This window comes from Synchiropus splendidus, chromosome 17 (assembly GCF_027744825.2).
Source record: "Synchiropus splendidus isolate RoL2022-P1 chromosome 17, RoL_Sspl_1.0, whole genome shotgun sequence".
NCBI classification, from domain to species: Eukaryota; Metazoa; Chordata; class Actinopteri; order Syngnathiformes; family Callionymidae; genus Synchiropus; species Synchiropus splendidus.
The window spans coordinates 5,430,433-5,448,747 of NC_071350.1; the positions used below are offsets into that span (position 1 = coordinate 5,430,433).

The 18,315-nt window shown below is 41.4% G+C and overlaps 1 protein-coding gene across 3 annotated transcripts; it reads left to right on the forward strand.

Moving 5' to 3' along the window:
- Nucleotides 1-735: 735 nt before the first annotated feature.
- On the forward strand, nt 736-17,605 carry kif4 (kinesin family member 4). Of its 3 annotated transcripts, none has more exons than XM_053847288.1 (31): nt 736-845; nt 1,910-2,054; nt 3,111-3,225; nt 4,637-4,827; nt 4,892-4,981; nt 5,106-5,272; nt 5,750-5,844; nt 5,977-6,096; nt 6,408-6,583; nt 6,651-6,712; nt 6,793-6,925; nt 7,050-7,108; nt 7,191-7,296; nt 7,760-7,852; nt 9,324-9,506; nt 9,589-9,692; nt 9,805-9,949; nt 10,226-10,336; nt 10,435-10,518; nt 11,382-11,495; nt 11,858-12,013; nt 12,106-12,203; nt 14,328-14,457; nt 14,537-14,707; nt 15,642-15,758; nt 15,829-15,906; nt 16,010-16,111; nt 16,177-16,341; nt 16,655-16,783; nt 16,856-16,960; nt 17,068-17,605. In XM_053847288.1, exons 2-31 carry the CDS (start codon nt 1,932-1,934, stop codon nt 17,257-17,259), a joined length of 3,714 nt encoding a protein of 1,237 aa, XP_053703263.1. In that variant the 5' UTR covers nt 736-845; nt 1,910-1,931; the 3' UTR covers nt 17,260-17,605. The 3 variants fall into 3 exon arrangements, with proteins under 3 accessions (XP_053703263.1, XP_053703262.1, XP_053703264.1); XM_053847287.1 differs by having other exon boundaries at nt 833-997; XM_053847289.1 differs by lacking the exons at nt 736-845; nt 1,910-2,054; nt 3,111-3,225 and adding an exon at nt 3,886-3,929.
- Nucleotides 17,606-18,315: the final 710 nt, after the last annotated feature.

The window sequence follows — 18,315 nt, forward strand, 5'->3', positions numbered from 1 at the left end:
TAAAGGCCAAAACCTGACGTTTTTTAAAAGGGGCTTTTATTTTGCCTTAAGTCCCAACGTGTTGTTCAATAGCGCATCATCTTCCCCGACGATGTGGCTTTATTTAGCATCAACAAAAACATATCGTCTCAAAACAGTCCTGACAACCGTTCTTAGTTATTTAGGTGCGATATTGTTATTTTAACTCATCTAATGGACATCCGAAATTGAAGTCGTTTTATCATCGTTTCGTGGAATTTCCACATGAAACGTTTCATGTGCACAGGGCTCCAAATGAAATATAAATGAATTAACACAGACACAGTTTTCATTGGGTTTACTTCTCTCATATTTTGTATTTGAATAAGAATTTTACGATTGAACGTCCATCTGAAAGGTCACTTCCGGGTATAAATCTGCATTCCCTTCAAAATAAAAGCACACGTAAATCGCTAGCTGACCAGGAAATGACTGTTATTTCCTATTCCCCTGGTCATCTATGTGTATACAACTTGTGACCTCTACTTTAGTTTATATTCCTGTTTTTTTTGGAATATGAGCAGCCACAGCGACGTATTTCTCTCGTGCATGCATGGCATCATTGTCACAAACTAGTTACAGTATATTTTCCAAATGTCATGAACGTCACTGACATTTAGATCACTATCTATCTATCTATCTATCTATCTATCTATCTATCTATCTATCTATCTATCTATCTATCTATCTATCTATCTATCATGTTTGTCCGGTAGATGTCAGTAGAGTGCTCTACCTCCATTGTTCAATCCGGCGAATACAAGTAGACGAAGTAGCGAAGAGGCGGAGCTGTGTGTTTGAAAGTGGCGGGCAAGAGAAGCACTTCTGTGAGACACGAACGCGAGTACACGGAAGGGTGGCTGAAGTCGCACGATGTTTATTGTTGAAGACCGTTTTGTTAAAGTCGTCTAACTGTAATTGGCGCTGTCATACTCCGTTGTTTCGAGATCTTGTGACCTTGCCACTGGAGGAGTTAACGGTAAAGTAACGGTAGCTTTGTAAATACACGGGTCACTTCTTTCGTTCTCGACGGTTACAAGGTAGCAGTTAAAAACAGTTCTCTGGGTTAACGTTTGAAAATGGTCGGACCTGGCTTGTGTAGCTTCAACGTTTTTCGTTTAGTTGAGGCACGTTGGCATCCATTTAAAAGCAGGCCACCCCGGTAATATGGCCGTTACACGGTTAACAATGCAGTCTTTATACTGCATTTGTTCTGGGGTATTTCTGTTTTGTTATTCAGAACAAACGAATGCTGAACACACAGAAGAGGAGCTGTCATAATCTGTTAACAGACCAGATGTTAACATTTGAGGCTGACCTCTTCCCATGTTGGGTATCCACCTGCTTTGCCATGGCGTGTCACTGCTGCCCTCTTCTTGGCCTGACGATACCTGTCAGCTGCCTCAGCATCCTCCTTCAGCTCAGTAGGACCCATCGCCGCAGGGTTCCACCACCAATTCTGTGGGGTCCCACCACTGTTGTTGACGGTTAGATTCTCGTAATTGCTGTGTTGTTTTATGTTTAGTAGTATTTTCATAATTGGACTTCCCCTTGACTTTCCTTGCCACTTTCATAGTTTTATGGATATGATTTTAGCAACAACTGTGATTTCATGGACAAGGTTGTTTTCCTGATTTTGTTTGAGAGGCCTCCTTTGCCTTTGCTAGTGTGCAGCCTTGATCTCTCACTGTGTCTGGATATGTTGTATTAAAATTTGTTTAGAAACTGAAGCAATTCCTCGAGGTAGGAGGTCACAGAAGCAATCTCATGTCGTGCATCTATCAGCTCCAACATCGTCTCATCTAATATTGTTAACATCTATTTCATAATGTGTAAGCTTTATTTTATTTTGTTATATTAATATTGTGTTTTTTCCCCCCCTAACCAACAGCAGTAGACCACACCCTGGCATCATGTCTAGCAATGATGATAAGGTCATCCCAGTGCGGGTTGCCCTAAGATGTCGCCCTTTGGTGCCTAAAGAAGTCAACGAAGGATGTCAGTGTTGCCTCACTTTTGTACCTGGGGAGCCTCAGGTTTGTTGTCACGTCAACATTTTGTATCATAGTGTTACACAAAATAACTGCCCCGCTCCCTCATGTGTTTATACATCTTTGTGTCCTCATGCACATAGATAGATAGAACTAGGGATGCTCCGATCAATCTGTCACAGATCGGGATGGATTTCAGTGTGATCAGTGAATGCCGATCACTATTTGCCATGACGGAGCCATTCTTCCTTACACGCTGCTCACTCTGCAGCAGCATGTCTGCCATGGAGCTTCTTTCAATGTATCACGTCAAGTATGTATGGATCCTGCAGGACATGCACAGGAAAATGCTGTGGGAAGCGCATTAAAATAAAATACGCAGTTTAAAGCACCAGCATTTCACGGAGCACAGAGAGTTTTCTGGGCTCAAGAAAGTGAGACCGCTGGTTCCTCAGCAGCAGGCTGTTAGCACAGCTACTGCTTAGCAACACCCGCCGCTCTGTGCGTGACATTCATGACATAAGCTAAATTCCCAAGAAATAATCATTCATTTCGCCAAGTTAAAGGACCAACCTTTCCCAGGTGTTGTTTATGCAGAGACGGAAATGACCGGATCCGTCGCCATTTTGGAGTCAGGTGCCACATTCATTAGCCACCTGAATCTGAAACTTTTGAAAACGTTGGGAGTGGAAACTTTCATAAATGCAGTGTTCTATGTCTCAGTGTCCCGATACAAGCGGTCACTATATAAATATTTCACAGACACCAAACTGCGACATCTCGCATGAAATTTTTTCAGTTGTTCTTTTGACAGAATAGTTGCTGCATTCTGCAAGGTTTTTCTATTTTTTCCCCTCTTTGAAGAGGAAAAATGTGACCGTCTGAATTACAATGGTTTAATGGTTCGGTGATCAGCAGCAAACATTCTGATCGGAGCATCCCTAGATAGAACGTAATTAATCCCTTCCCTCCCAAACCTGTAAGTCATTTTCCTTTTGATTTCATATAATGCTCTGACATTTTGTTCATCTTAAAGATGTACTGCCATGTTCTTGTGTGTACTCCCAAGGCACAAATTTTCACAATGTTGTTCATTTTCAGGTGGTTGTGGGTGCAGAGAAGGCTTTCACATATGATTACGTGTTTGATCCAACTGCAGAGCAAGAGGAAGTTTTCAGCACTGCTGTGTCTCCCTTACTGTGTGGACTTTTCAAAGGTAAACCTCGTCTTTTATTGTCAGTGTGCAAAGATGTAGGATATTCTTGGAACACTTTTTTGACAGGCCGATGTGATCACTACAGCCCTGCTTTTTCTATTTGTCTCTTTCTGACAGTTTCTCAGCGTCAGTATTTTCCCAGTTTGGGATAACTATTTTAGAATTTGTTTAGGGAAAGGTTTTTTTTTTATCATGAAGTTGAAAGATGAGTAGATTTATAAAAAAATATCAAAAGTCTATTGGGATCAGAATTTGACCAAAAGGAATCGTTTTTGCCATAATCGCCCCGGCCCTAAAATCATCCTAGGTATTAGTAATCGTGCCCTGTTTAAAAAAAAAAGAAAAAGGAAAAGCTGATGTGTGAACTCTTTGTGAATTACCTTTCTCGCTTCGCATTTCAACAGTGGGGAAAAAAAGAGCAGTTTAAAATGTTATTTGTTCTTAGTCAAAGCATTTCTTTTTTTCAGAAATGAATGCGATTATTTCTCAATTTATTGCACCTGGAAATAAATCCATAACAAATTTTAAAACTCTAGCATGCAGCCCAGATGAAATCCTTGATGGATATTTGTTGCTCGGGGTATCACGGTTTCAGGCGTTACTTGCCCCCCGAAAAACAGTATCTTTAATGTTCCTCCTTTATTGCAGAGGTTACGGTCCGGGACCACACACACGATAGATGAAGCACCATAATGTAACCCCAGGTTAGTGCAGGGAGATCATCTCAGATCATCAAATAAAACAGTCTCTGTAACAACTAATGTCATTGTTGAACGCTTCCTTGAATTAAACATGGTTAAAATTATGATCCTAAAAATCCTCCAGTAGCTGAGTCGTTTCTCTGGCAGCAGCTGGAGAATTACACATTACATTTCTCAGTTAACACTATCTCTCTAAGTAGCAACGAGAATCATGGTGGAAACTAGTCATGCTAAACATTGCTTCAGCAATGGATTCTGCAGGTGCCACAGTAATAATTTATAACCAAACAGACCAGACTCTATGTAAACTCTGTCGCAACAAGTCCAGTCAAAAACAGCATCTTAAATCCAGAAAGTATACACACAATGGACCATAACTTGTAATTTCATGACTTTTCTCTAACAAATAACTGAGGAACTTTTCTCTGTGTGCACCGGTCAAGTACCTGTTGTGTTTGTTACTCATTATTCAGTTCATAGTGTCCCATCTGAACAGCAACACATTAATGGAAAACAATAGCAGATGATGGGCACTCACTCATGGTGAAATCCCAACAGGGTTAAAACAAGAATTCCGAGCTGTAGAGTCATTTTTATCGGTATTATCCAGCATTGCTAAATGTGTGATAGTCACTAGTCTATATATGGAATATGTCAGAAAAATAGAACAATGTGAATTATTTCAACACACTGTCAAATGTCTCTCGTAGGCTACCATGCAACAGTACTGGCTTATGGACAAACTGGATCAGGGAAGACCTTTTCCATGGGAGGAACCTACACTTCAGCGCAAGAAAATGATCCCTCTGTTGGTGTTATCCCACGAGTTGTCCAAAATATCTTTGCTGAAAAGGAGAGGAGAGAGGACTGTGAATTCTGCCTTGCTGTCTCTTACTTGGAGGTTGCCTCATCACTTTTGAAATGTTTTGAGATGCAGCAGCTACAGTGTTTAACTGTTTTCGCAGATCTACAATGAAGATGTCCTGGATCTGCTGTGTACAGCGAAGGATAAGCCTGCCATTAGCATTCGAGAAGACCCCAAAGATGGAATAAAGGTTAGCCACTGTCATATTCATGGAATGGAAAGCAGTTAACTTCCAATTGTAGCAATGAATCAGCTGTTCCCACCACAACTTGACCACAAACAGAACTACATGTAGATTGCATTTTACTTTTCAGATTGTGGGGTTGACTGAGAGGCAGGTGTTCTCTGCACATGAGATGGTCAGCTGTCTAGAGCTTGGCAATTCTGTCCGCACCGTTGGCTCCACAGCCATGAATGCTGCATCATCGCGCTCACATGCAATCTTCACCATCACGTTGGAGCAGCGCAGGAGTGGTGACAAGTGGGTTGACCTTCTTTATTGTTCTCATGTTTACGTTCACAAGCTAAATGTTGTCATGGCAAACTTTCTCAATAGCTGTGCTACACACAGCATGGTTTTTGGCCATAAAACAAGTTTATTATCTTATACCCATTTCCCTTCCAGGGTTTCTATTAGAGGAATATCTTTTCATATAAAAAGGCTTTTTGGAAATTTAAGAAAAACACACTGATTTTGTTTGAAATTCTCTCTTATTTCTGATACACATCTCTTTTATGCTCTGTTGCAATGAAAACTTGGTTGGTACACTCAGATGAAGATTGTCTGCTTAACTGTGTCTATCAATATAAAATCACTATTATATGAATCTTTATGGACATTAACTTTCTTAAAAACTACCTTTAAATGTTTCTTTCTTTTACCAGTGTTGTACAATTAAGTCATGTCATGTTAAAGAAACTCATCTACTCTCATCTGTGTTGTTTTTTCATTCTACAGAGTGGACTCTGTAATATCTAAATTGCACCTTGTGGATCTGGCAGGATCTGAAAGGCAAAAGAAAACTAAAGCAGAGGGAGATCGTTTGAAAGAAGGTTGTGCAGTGTTCTTTTTGATATGGCAACAAATTCAATTTAGCTTTTCAACCACGCTGTGTTAGAAATGCAGAGCTTTGTCTTTGTAGTTTAGTGTGTCTGAAATATCCACTTTTATGTTTCTCTCTGCAGGCATCAGCATCAACAGAGGCCTTCTCTCTTTGGGAAATGTGATCAGTGCCCTTGGAGATGAAAGCAAGAAGAACACGTTTGTTCCGTACAGAGACTCGAAACTCACTCGACTGTTGCAGGGTATGTAAGGCACAGTGGGGGTTAGCTTCTCTATTCCTTCTTTATCATGGGTCTCACACTTGTGGCCTATGGAGTGAAATTCTTTGGCCCATCACAAGGTGTCCAAGTTTGGCAAGGGTGCACTAGGGGGTCCCTGTTTGTCAGATTATTTGGAGAACTAGTATACTTACCTTGAAGTACCTGGTACTTCCAAGTGATGCCCCAGTGATGTTGTTTTATGAACGATGTATTCTCTTCTCCAAGTATGTCTTTGTTGCAACATGGTGAAAGGAAAAAGCTACACTAACATCTTTTTTTTCTCTTTTCATTAGACTCGTTGGGAGGAAACAGCCACACGTTAATGATAGCTTGCGTCAGCCCTGCAGACTCTAACATGGAGGAAACCATCAACACGCTGCGATATGCAGACAGAGCTCGTAAAATCAAAAACAAACCTATCATTAATGTTGACCCCAGAGCTGCAGAGGTGAACCGTTTGAAACAGCAGGTAAATTAATTGTTTTTTTCCCCACATTGTGCTGCAAACTCACCTTCCAATTGTGCCATTTTCATAGGTCCAGGAGTTGCAGGTGATGCTGCTTCATGCTCGTGGAGGTGTTGCACCTGTGCTTTCAGGGTGAGGTTGACACAGCGTTTTTGCTGAAATTCAAAACTATTCCCTGCAAGTTGAAAGAGTGACAGATTTTCTCCCGGCAGGCAGGAGTCTGGAGAAAATATTAACAAGCTAGTGCAGAAGAACCGTGATCTGCAGGATGAGAACAACAAGCTGAGCAGAGAGCTGGGCGAAGCAGCTGGACAGACGGCCCTCATGTTTGAGAAGATAATCATGGTGGGTCAAGTGTTCCATTTGATTCTGTTTATATTTTGATGGCACATGTTGAATGAATACATAACTGATTCACGTACAGTCGGTTTTCCTTTCTACATGCTTCTGAGTTTGCCTTTCATTTCAGACCGAACAAGCAAATGAGAAGTTACAAAGCAGACTTGAGCAACTGCGTCAACATGCAGCGTGAGTTGACAACGATAATTTGATGGAAAACCATGGGTAGATTTTTATTCTTGAATAAATTGTCTTCTTCCATTTGTCTCAGATGCACAGTTGATCTGGAGAAGCTGTTGGAGGCTCTGGAGGACCAGGAGCTTAAGGAGAATGTTGAAGTAATGAAGAACCTGCAGGATGTTATTTTGGAGCTCAAGGTCATTACCAATCACGTTGTGTATCTGTTTTGTTTTTTTTTACAAGAGTTCATACCTAGATTTAAAAGGCTTTTTTGAACTAAATATATTGGAGTCACATAGTAATTTGTTTATTTGGAAAACATCCTCACTGAATTCCCTTTTTGCCCATTATCCCCACTTCGACATCCCACTTCATGTGATATCAAAATTTCTTTTATTTTATCTTTCACATGAATGATCGGCCAACAAATGACTCAAACCGAGAACCCAAATACCAGTAAAAGTTAGTTTTGTGTAACCTAAACGTAACTTTAACGCTGTCAATGTAAAAAAAAATGTGAACTTACTGAACTATTTACTCTTATGCATTTGTAGATTCTATCATTTTCTGTTGATCATTTTTAATCTTATCTATGACAAATGCACCAAAATAATTTACTTTTGCCGTTGAGTCCGCTCATTCGGATTTTGTTTTTCACAGAATGAGAGCGCTGGAATTGCTGCCTCTATTGAAGCGATGACAGTGGCTGAAGATGGAGTCGAAGGGAACGGCGATTTGGACGCTTCTCCTGCGGTTTGTTTTTTTTTTTGTTTTTTTTTTTGGTGAAGTCCTGTATCCTGTAGCATTTCTCATATCAGCCGTGTCTGCCATGTGCAATTGGAGTGTCACTGTTTCTCTTCAGGATAATTGTGGGCAAAAAGTGTGATAATGATTATCACAATACAAAAAACGTAATAATGGTATTCAAATGAATCTTTTAATTTCTTTTATGTTGCATTCTTTCTGTCAAGTTACCAAAGGAGGTTGATAAAACAACTGTGATGTTATAGTTTGGCTCTTATTTATTCCAGTTTAATATAATATATAATATCCAAAAAATTCCAGACTATATGCTGCTACTTTTTTCTCGCTGTCTGAGCCCTGCGGCTTATCAGCTACTATTCTACTACTAATAACATACACATTTTTACAGGCGAAAGAGCCTCATGCTGCCAAAATATTGAGCCTTGTCACATCATGCTGACGAAATCACAGGTGTTTTATTTACCTTAAAGCAGAGGTGGGCAATTAAATTTCCCAAGGGGCCGGGTTATATATTGTGACCGTTGAGAAGGGCCGTCAAACACAAAGAGAGGAGGACAAGAGAAAATTGAAAATAAAAATCATGTGTGATTATGAATCTACACTGTAAAAATGCATAGAAACTGTTGGTTTGTTGTGTTTTATTTAATTTAAACCACATTCCATTTAAAGATTGTCAATGTGGCTCATACATTTCAAAATTTACTTACTGACAAGAAATGCTCCTAAAATAGCCACGAGAGAAGATTTAGAAAAAATAATTAAACAAGAAGGTTATGTTTCAGTTACATCATAATAAACAAAAAACAATCCATAAGACAAAATGTCAGAGACAACAACAATGTCAGTTTTATAGTTTTGCTCTGACTCCAGGAGGGCCACATAAATACAGTCAAAGGGCCGCATTTGGCCCCCGGGCCGCACTTTGCCCAGGTCTGCCTTAAAGCAATATGTCAGCAGCTCCACCAATAGAGCCAATCTCCAGGAGCTGCAGCAACGGTGGTGTCCAATCTTTGGACACGTAGGCAAAAACAGTGCATTTTGAGCACTGTAATGTAAATGAGATGTGATGAGTTCATGATTCAAGTTCAGATCATCGCCGAGCTTTGTTTCAAGAGTCGATCCTGGACCCCATTTTTAAAAGTAGTTTAGAAGCGATCCTCATGCATTTTTTTTTAGCTGGGTGCACCACTGACCTTTCTATGGTGCAGACAGCACCACTCTACCCACAACTTGTGGACCGGTGCGATTTATCTATGAACAAGACCTATTTTTCTATTTCTATTTCTATTTTTCTTTATAAATTTAGTGGGTACGACTAATATTACAGTGCACTCTAGTCAAGAGTTTATGGCATATTTAAGTATCTTGCTTGTTTTATTTCAAATGGCAAATAAGTTACCTGGTCTGTGGGATGTTAACCAAATAATTCAGATGTTGCATCTCCTCTTCTGACTCACAGGCCATCACTGCCGGGGCTGACAAGGACCCATCCGACTCCTTTACAGCCAACCATGCACTGCGCCAGGCCCAACTTTCAAAGGAGCTGATTGAGCTCAACAAAGTGCTGCATTTCAAGGAGGCTTTTGTGAAGAAAATGTGCCAAAATGACAGCCAGTTGGAGCCCATGCAGTCTGAACATCAGGTTATGGGCGTTTCTGTGACATCTGACTAGACTGTACTATTATTGTTATTTTTCACTCTTTGTCTTCTTGTTGTCAACACAGAAAAATGTTCAGAGCCTCCAATCGGCTGTAGATGCACTGCAGAAAGAGAAAGAAACTCTTGTTCTGGCTCTTCAGTCTGCAAAGAAGGACACTAACCAGGCCAAGTATGAGCACTGCTGTCTCCGCGAAAGTTGATCAGCAAATTACTTTTGATATAAAAGTGGATAATTATCATGAAATGCTTTCATGGTTCCTCTGATAAATGACGTCTCCTAGGTTGAGCGAGCAAAGAAGAAAGAGGCTGCAAGAGCTGGAGAACCAGTTAGTGGACATGAAGAAAAAGCTTGTGGAACAATCTAAACTTCTCAAAGTCAAAGAGTCTTCTGTTCAGAAAGTTAGCAAACTGATGCAGGAAATTCAGGTAATTTATCTATAAGGTTTTTTTATCTTTTTGTCCAAGTTTGTAAGCTGGGACCCCGGCTACCATTTACATTTATTTAAAGTGCCTGAAAGATATGAACAAATTTCGATGACACTTGAAATGTTGATATTGAAACAGAGGATTACATCTAGGGTTACATTCTGTGACTCCTTGCAATTTTTTTTGTATTATGGCAAGGCATTGATGCAAAGGCGCTTGATAGGGTTGTGTGCTCCACAGAATAGGCAGAAACAGTGACATCTTTGGTTGTTGCAGGCCATGAAGTCTCAGCGTGTTCAGCTCATGAAGCAAATGAGGGAGGATTCTGAAAAGTTCAGACTGTGGAAGAATAAGAAGGATCGAGAGGTTTTACAGCTGAAAGAAAAGGTAAGACCTGCTGTGACAAAAGTTGCATTAATGTCTTTCAGTGAATTTTGAAACGCCTCCCCTTATTCTTGCTGTCAAATGTCTTAACTACGTAACAGGACCGCAAACGTCAGTACGAGCTGATGAAACTGGAGAGGGATTTCCAAAAGCAGGCCAACACCCTGCGCAGGAAAACAGAAGAGGCAAGATCTTCACACACACGCCATATAGCATGTCAAACTCCATTATACAGTCCTGCCAGCCAATGGTGATGTTGCAACCAATGGCAAGTTCTGTGAGGCTGTGCAACCTTCTCCAATCATCGCAGCTTTCATGTAAATTCCACCAGTCACTTCAGCCTCTTTTCACCCACCCCTTTAAGCAGCATGAGCGTCGTCATATTCACTCCTGCCTTGTTGAGATGAAGTCGATGCCAAACACTCACATTTGCCCACAAGTATTGCCACCAATGGTCTCGATGGAATCATTCTGAATCAATTCTTAAATGTTCAAATTTCAATTTTTGAAATGTACAATAGACAGAACTTAAAAGCGGGACTCACTAGTGTGGCGCTTTCTCACCCGAACACTATATGGGGACAACATGAACAAACATGGCTGAACACGAGATCCATCTCTCAACGCTGTTTCTGACACTCTACACCCCAACCATGTTACATATCACCAGTTGCAGCTGTAATTCACTGGGATGAGCCATTGAAAAACTCTGGTTGCACAAACACATTTACCTACCCTTACCGCTCATATGAGGAGCTCTGTGACAAAACAATGAGCACTCGCTACACGCTGTCAGCCTGGACTACTCGCAGTACATCATAATTTTTTTTTTTTTAATTTAGTGTGTTCTTCGCACTTAAACCAAACCAAACTTATTTTATGAAAATCTTTGTAGCCTGGCATTTTTTTTTTGTTAAACTCTGGAAATCTGGCATTTTGGCTGCAACAAAAAAAAATCCTGGAAGGAGTGATTATGCTGTATGTAACATTACTGAGACACTTTTGATATATATTGCGGCTCACAGTCAAATTATTTCATTCACAACAGGCTGCTGCAGCTAATAAACGCCTGAAAGATGCACTACAGAAGAGAAGTGAGGTTGCGGAGAAGCGCAAAGATTCTCAGAACAGAGGGATTGAAGGAGCCACAGCACGAATGAAGGTAGGAATGGTTAATATGCTTCCAATTTATGACACTGACTAGGATCCTGCTAAGGGTACTGGTTTGGTTTTTTTTGTATTAATGAATGATTACAAAATGCAGGGTGTTTGCGCATGTCTGAAAATGTATACAATTTTGAAACCCTGTTTTCCAGACCTTTAAAAGTCTGTTATTATGTGTAAGTCTGCGTCTGCAGAATTTTTCCCTGAACCACAGTTTTGTCATTCATAATGCAAGCTGTTGCCTATGAGTATTAGTCTACCAGTCCATACACTTGACACTTGGGGTGAATAAGCAAAGAGAGAAACGATCTTTGATCTCGATCTGTTTTTGATCGTAGTAATTCCTCTGTTTCCCCTCAGTCTTGGCTGCTCAATGAAGTGGAGGTGATGGTAAGCACAGAGGAAGCTCAGCGCCACCTTAATGACCTGCTAGAGGACAGAAAAGTCTTGGCCCAGGAGATCAACCATCTCAAACAACAAATGGAGGCAGGGGAGCGACCGGCTGCTAAAATCAGGGTGAGTTCACTCTACTGAGCTATGCCTTATGATGTGTGATGAGGTGTGACCAGATGATGACACATGTTTGTCTCATCTGATCCTTCATGTAGCGCCGTACATTGATCATCTCAGAGTTGGAGACCCAGGGGGCGCTTGAGACTCCACTGAGTAAACAGGTTGAGAACCTTGAGACAGAAATGGGCCTCAGGTGAGTTGGTCATTTGAAATACATAATTTAAAGCAGTGTTTTTCATCCTGTGACACACTAGAGTGCTGTGAGAGATTGTCAGGAAGGCTTTTAGCTGGGAGGGTGTCTGGGCGTCCTGAGAACGTTTCCGCCTGGTAATTTAGCTGAATATCATCAAATACGCCAATGCACAACCCTTTTGCAGCCATAGCTTAGCCATTGCGTGTGCCATATTTGTTTACTGGCGTCACCTCGAGGTTATCCACATCTAGTGAGTCACGACACGCGCAGCATGAAAGCGCTGTGATTGATGGGATGTTTGATGAGAGGATGAAATGCAGATAGGTTCCAAACTTCACACAATCATTTACAAAACTAGCTTGTAGCTAGCTTGTAGTAATGGAAAAAATCACCCCGCGGTTCACAGCAGAGGTCTGCTTCTCTTCCCACACACACTCACTGCAAAGAATCTGGTCAAATGCACAAGTTGTTTTTAAACCTAACATGCCTCTAACTTGACTACACACCTTCACGACAGCATGATGAAGGGTTCCTTGATGGAACCACGACTGTCTGTACTGCAGAGCTAACGGCTAATGTGATGTCTCACTTCAAAACTTTGACCCTTGTAGAGCATCAAAGTTCGCTTTGTGGTTTAAAAGTTGGATACAAATTAAATGTATGACCAACAACATCTGATACATTCACCATATAAACACTTGTTCCCTGTAAGCCAGGCCTACATATTGTGATGAAATGAGATACTGTATATTGATGCTTGCATTGATATGAATTACATATTTATTTAACTACAAGTATGTAGTTAAATATATTTATTCCAACACACAGGTACTCTTTTCTTTCCACGTCTAGACTAGGTGTACTGGCAGGTATCTTGCAATAATAAGTGCTGTTAATGGAAGAAATCAGTTCAGTACAATATCATCTGCATGAAAACTATTGTATTGTTATGACGCCAGACCAGTTACACTTTCAGTTAACTTTTGCACTCGGAGGAGAAAAGGAAAACAGAAAAAAAGGAAAAGTTGGTATTAAACATGACACAAATGCAGCAGCGTATCACAACGATCTATGTATGAAATATCAATATAGACAACTTAAAATATCAAGACAATATCACACAGAAAATAATGACACACTCAAATGTTGTGATACTTGATGTTTTCCCTGAAATATCGCAGTACTTGACTAACACCCCTAGTCTGGACTGCGTTCAACACTGAATACAGACTTTGAATGACGCTCAGCCTTGAAGTGTCACAAAGATGACGGAGCCCACCACACTTGATACTTGACACCACGGACGGTGCAGAAATGTGAGACATGGGTCTGACAGTCCAGATATTCTTCAACTGCTGTTGAATGGTTGGTCGTCAGACTGTGCAGTCACCACTGAAAAAGATGGCTTGGTGCCTCTGTGACTGGTGGATTGGGTGCCAGATCTGGTGCAGTCGGTTGCCAGAATTTTCAACTACAGTCTCACAGAGATCGCATTAGTTTGATGGCAGGCGTTTGTATTCCAAGTCGCAGCCTTTGCAATTAGAAAATCGCATTCCATTACATCTGGGTTTGAATCTGAATTTGAGGAAAAATTCAGCCTTTAACCAACCAGTTTTTCATTTGCAGCCATTATATTGTTACGCAGTGATCCAAACAGCCTCTGCAGTCGTTGTATTATGAGAAGTGAATTGGGAAAACACAGTATCACTGCCATCTTTAATGTCTGTTACTATGCTGTCGCCAAGTAAAATTCTGTTCCATTCTGTTTGGTAAACACTTTTGCATGTGAAGCTCACTTGCCATAATACAAGGCTTTCCCTTATCCACCATCTGTCAGCCTGAGTGCTCAACAGAGGTTCTGGAGAGAATTCTTCATGGGAGAATTCCTAGGACAGAGTGAGACATTATCTCCCAGGACTGCCTGCAGCCTCCTCAGACTGCAACATGCCTGTCCAGGCAGTGTCCTACAAGATCGGTGTCTCTCATTGAGACACTTTGATATATAATATACAGTACATTTCCCCTCAAATAGCTCAAATGTGCTGGCTCATCGTTGCTCATGGATATTTGTTTGAGAATCAATGAGAGGAATGAAGATGAATTTCCCCGGTGTCTTTTCGACAGGAACGCGCAGATTGCTGATCTGCAGCAGAAGGTTCTGGTGGCTGACGGCGAGGGTCGCCTCAAACAGCGCATTCACAGCATCACCAGCATTGTGGATGCCAAGTCTGCCATCCGGCTGTTGCTATCTGAGGTGAGCGAAACAGACAGACAATGATCTGACCTGTTGAAGTGATTTTATTATTGATATTATTCAATGTGCTTTCCTTCAGCTGGTGTCAGCAAAGACGGCGAGTTCCAAGCTGGAGAGCGAACTTCAACAGGAAAAGGCAAACTCCCAAGATGTGAGGAAGATGTTGGCTGACGAGAGACACGTGATGTCCACTATGGATGTGGAGCACCAGGAGCAGCTAGTGGAGCTGGAGCAGAGACATCAGGAGAAGGTAATGACATGGGCAGTCGGGGGTCCAAAGAACATCAGAGACGTCATTTGAATTACTGATCCCCTGCCACACTTTCTGGCAGTGGAGAGGTGGCAGGATGAAGTAGGGACAAATGGGACAAGATGAACGAGGATATGTGTCATTGGTCGATCACCTTCTCTTGACAACCAGTTGACTGGTTTTAAAACTTTTGAAGTCGGTGTCAAAGTTAACAATCTCCAAATGAAACATGCTTTTTTTAGCACCATGCTCATTTGCTGTAACAGTAGGGATGGGCGATATCATATCAGACACCATATCCCGCAACAATCTCCGCAATGACAATTCTGCATCTCCCGATAAATTTGATAAACACGGCGCATTTGACAGCTGACACTGGCATGTGACAGTTATGGAGAGTGTGATGGCCTTTGGTTCACGATCGTAGTCTTAAACTTATTTTTAATACAGGGAACCTTTGATAATGACACAGGTCGACTCAGAGTCTCTAGATCCCTGTTAATTTTATTAGCTGGAGTTGTCCTCATAGGTTTCTTTGTTTTCTCAATGTGGCAATTGCATGGATATGTGTTTCTGATGGCATTTTAGGTTCTTATTCGTAGTCACTGGTGTCTGTAGCCCATGGTGGGGTGAGAAGCGGTGAAGATGGGCTGATAAGGTCTCATGAAAGAGTGTCCTTATTTTCAGAGCTCAGTAGTTGACACTCACGGTTGAAAATGATGGGAGGTTTCATTCAAATGGTCATTCACCAGTAGAGATTATACAGTATGAGTGCCACCTAGAGGTCTCTGAAAATGGGCGTGCTGTTTGATGAAACCCCCTGACAAGAGTAGTATCCTTCAGTACAAAGTGAGCAGGAGGACATGTCTGTGCCTTCTTGTACTGACTGTCTAGCTATTTAATGTGACGACTTTTGTTTGAATGTGTTGCACAGATTCTGTACCTCCTGAATCAGCTGCAGAACAAACCCATATGTGAAGAATCGGACTCTCCAAAAGAGGAGGAAGCAAGTCAGAGAGAGAAGGAGCTTCTCCAGCGACTTAAAATTCAGGTTTGTACCTGCCATGAGGGAGCGACAGTCCTTTATTCTCTTTAAATGTGTTGCTGTGCTGACACTTTAGGAAGAGGAGCTGGAGAAGTTGCGTGAGTTGAGCGAGCAGAACCAGCAACTGGTGGAGCAGAACGAACAATACAGACAGGTGAAGGAAGAGTTGTCTCAGCTGTGTTTGTCCTTTTGTTGTGTCGCTGAAGTAATATAAGGGAGAGAATTGAAAAAAAAAAAACATTTTCTTTCTCCTCCAGAAGTTCTCTCTGCTCCATTTAGCAAGTGGAAAAAAGATTCTTCTGCCTTCAACCAACAGTGAGAAGAGCCTAGATGATTCATTTGACTATGTTCCTCCCAAGGTATGAAGGTAGCCATCTACTTCCATATAAGTTTGGCATTCATTTCTATTTCTCTTCAATGACAGCCAAAGGCCAAGCGCTTGACAACGGCGAAGGCACCCCTAAGCATGGCCATCAACATGGAAGAGCTCATGTCTCCCAGCGAGGACGACGAAGAGGAGGAGAGCGAGTGGCGTCCGGAGAAAATAGAAAAAGGACGCAAAGCTCCAAAGAAGGCAAAAGCAACTGGGGTGAGTCATTCTGTGGCAACAAGCCACGATTCTTCCATTAGCTTCCCACACAAGGATGACACAAAGATGAAGTAAATAGAGTGACGTGATGTTTAGGTAGCTTCACTAGTGGCACACTCGGTGATCAGCTTATTATAGTAGCAATAACAGCTGACACTGCGTAATGTGAAGGGCTAAGCTGTCATGAGTAAATTGAACCTGGGGAAAGAAAAACGTAGAAAGTTTATAAAAGTAGACACATTGGTCCATGTCGGCTCTGGCCAGCAGTTTTCATGCCTGATGTGTTGCTGTTGTTGTCTTTGCTGGCCCTCAGTGTGCGTGTAAAGGTCGCTGCAGCAACAAACTCTGCCGCTGTCGCAAAGGGAAGATGGCGTGTGGGGAGAATTGCCAGTGCGATCACGAGAAATGTCGAAATATGGAGGCTCAGGTCGAGGCGAACAATGTGAGTCTCGTGGATCATGTCAGCTCTGTCAGGTCATGATGTTCACTTTGTGTTTTGACCGGCCACTTTCAGGATTCACAACAGACAGAAAAGACCGAGTCTTCAGTGGACCAGGCTCCAGTCAGTCCAGACAACGCTACCTTCTTCAAGCCGCCGTCCTGCACGCCAACCAAGAAGGTAAGAATGAACCTCCATTTCAGTAGAAATCCATCCTGGTACACTGTGTTGTGATCCAGGTACCAGTCCTCTTCAGTTCGCTCAGTGGGATGTCAAATATGTTTCAGGTGCTACAAGAAATTGGAGACATGGGTCACACCACTGCTGAACGTTCCACTCCCCCAGAGGAAGAGGAGGATTATTTGGATCAGGATGAAGACAAGACAACCGTCAGCTTTCTGAAGAAAAAGAAAAGAATTCTGACAAGTTTCCAGAACAGTTTTTTCTCTGGCTGCACTCCGATCAGGGAAGAATCCTAAGCCGGTGCGGCAGTTTCTGTATGTTTGTCTGAACCGTTTGTCTCTTTTATATGTGGTTGATTGTAACTTAGATGTGGCTGTAGAGGAAGATAGAGACTGTAAAGGCTGAGCTTGTGATCTTCGCTCATTTTCCTGCACATTAATGATGTCAATCTGATTTTTTTTTTTTTTTTTTTTTTTTTTTTTTAGTTCTTACACTTGTTTTTAACACATTTGTTTTTCCATATGAAGAAATGTCATTGCCGTCTTTAGTGGATTATTGAGAAATAACTTATTTCTTTCGTTGTATATGCAATGAGTTTCATCAGCCTTTTCATGTTTTTGTTCATGTAAAGTAGCATGAGTACTGTGGACTGCATGAATTTTATTGTGTAATTAAATAAAATGTAGTCAGATGTTGGTGTCTGTCACAAATACATACATACATTCATAGTCGGTTAACCAGTGCTTGGTTCTTGGTCAGGGTTGCTGGGAGTGCTGGAGCCTATCTCAGCGCTCATTGGGCGAGAGGCAGGAATACACCCTGGACAGGTCTACAGTCCAGTCTGTCTTCCTATCTCAGTGAAGACTGACGTTAACAACCCTTTCCCCAGCCACTCACCCTAAGCCTAATAATCTAAAACAAATGGCTAAACTTACTCTTTACTCTTAACCATAGGGGTGGGGCCCATGGTTGGGCCGCGAGCGCCCCCTTGAGGGCCGCTAGAAGTTTTACACCTTTGAGCCGTGAGGGCTGCAAGGCACTCAGTTTTAATACATGAGCCACGGATGGTGGCAGTAGTGAGTCACTGACTTGACAGCTGCAACTCTGTGATAGTTAACAACTACAGAAGTTCTTAAAAAGAAAAAATGATGAAAGAAGTGAACAGTAAAAACTGTTCATGAAAGCACCCGTTGAAGCAGTTTTTTACTTTTAGTTTTAGACAGTACTTTCATTTACATTTTACGTATATCTTCTTTGGAGTTTAAAGAAAATATGTTTTTATTTTATTATATTTACACATTTATTTTTCTCAACACTTTGCAGTGTATTTTCTTTTTTTTTCTAGAGCAATT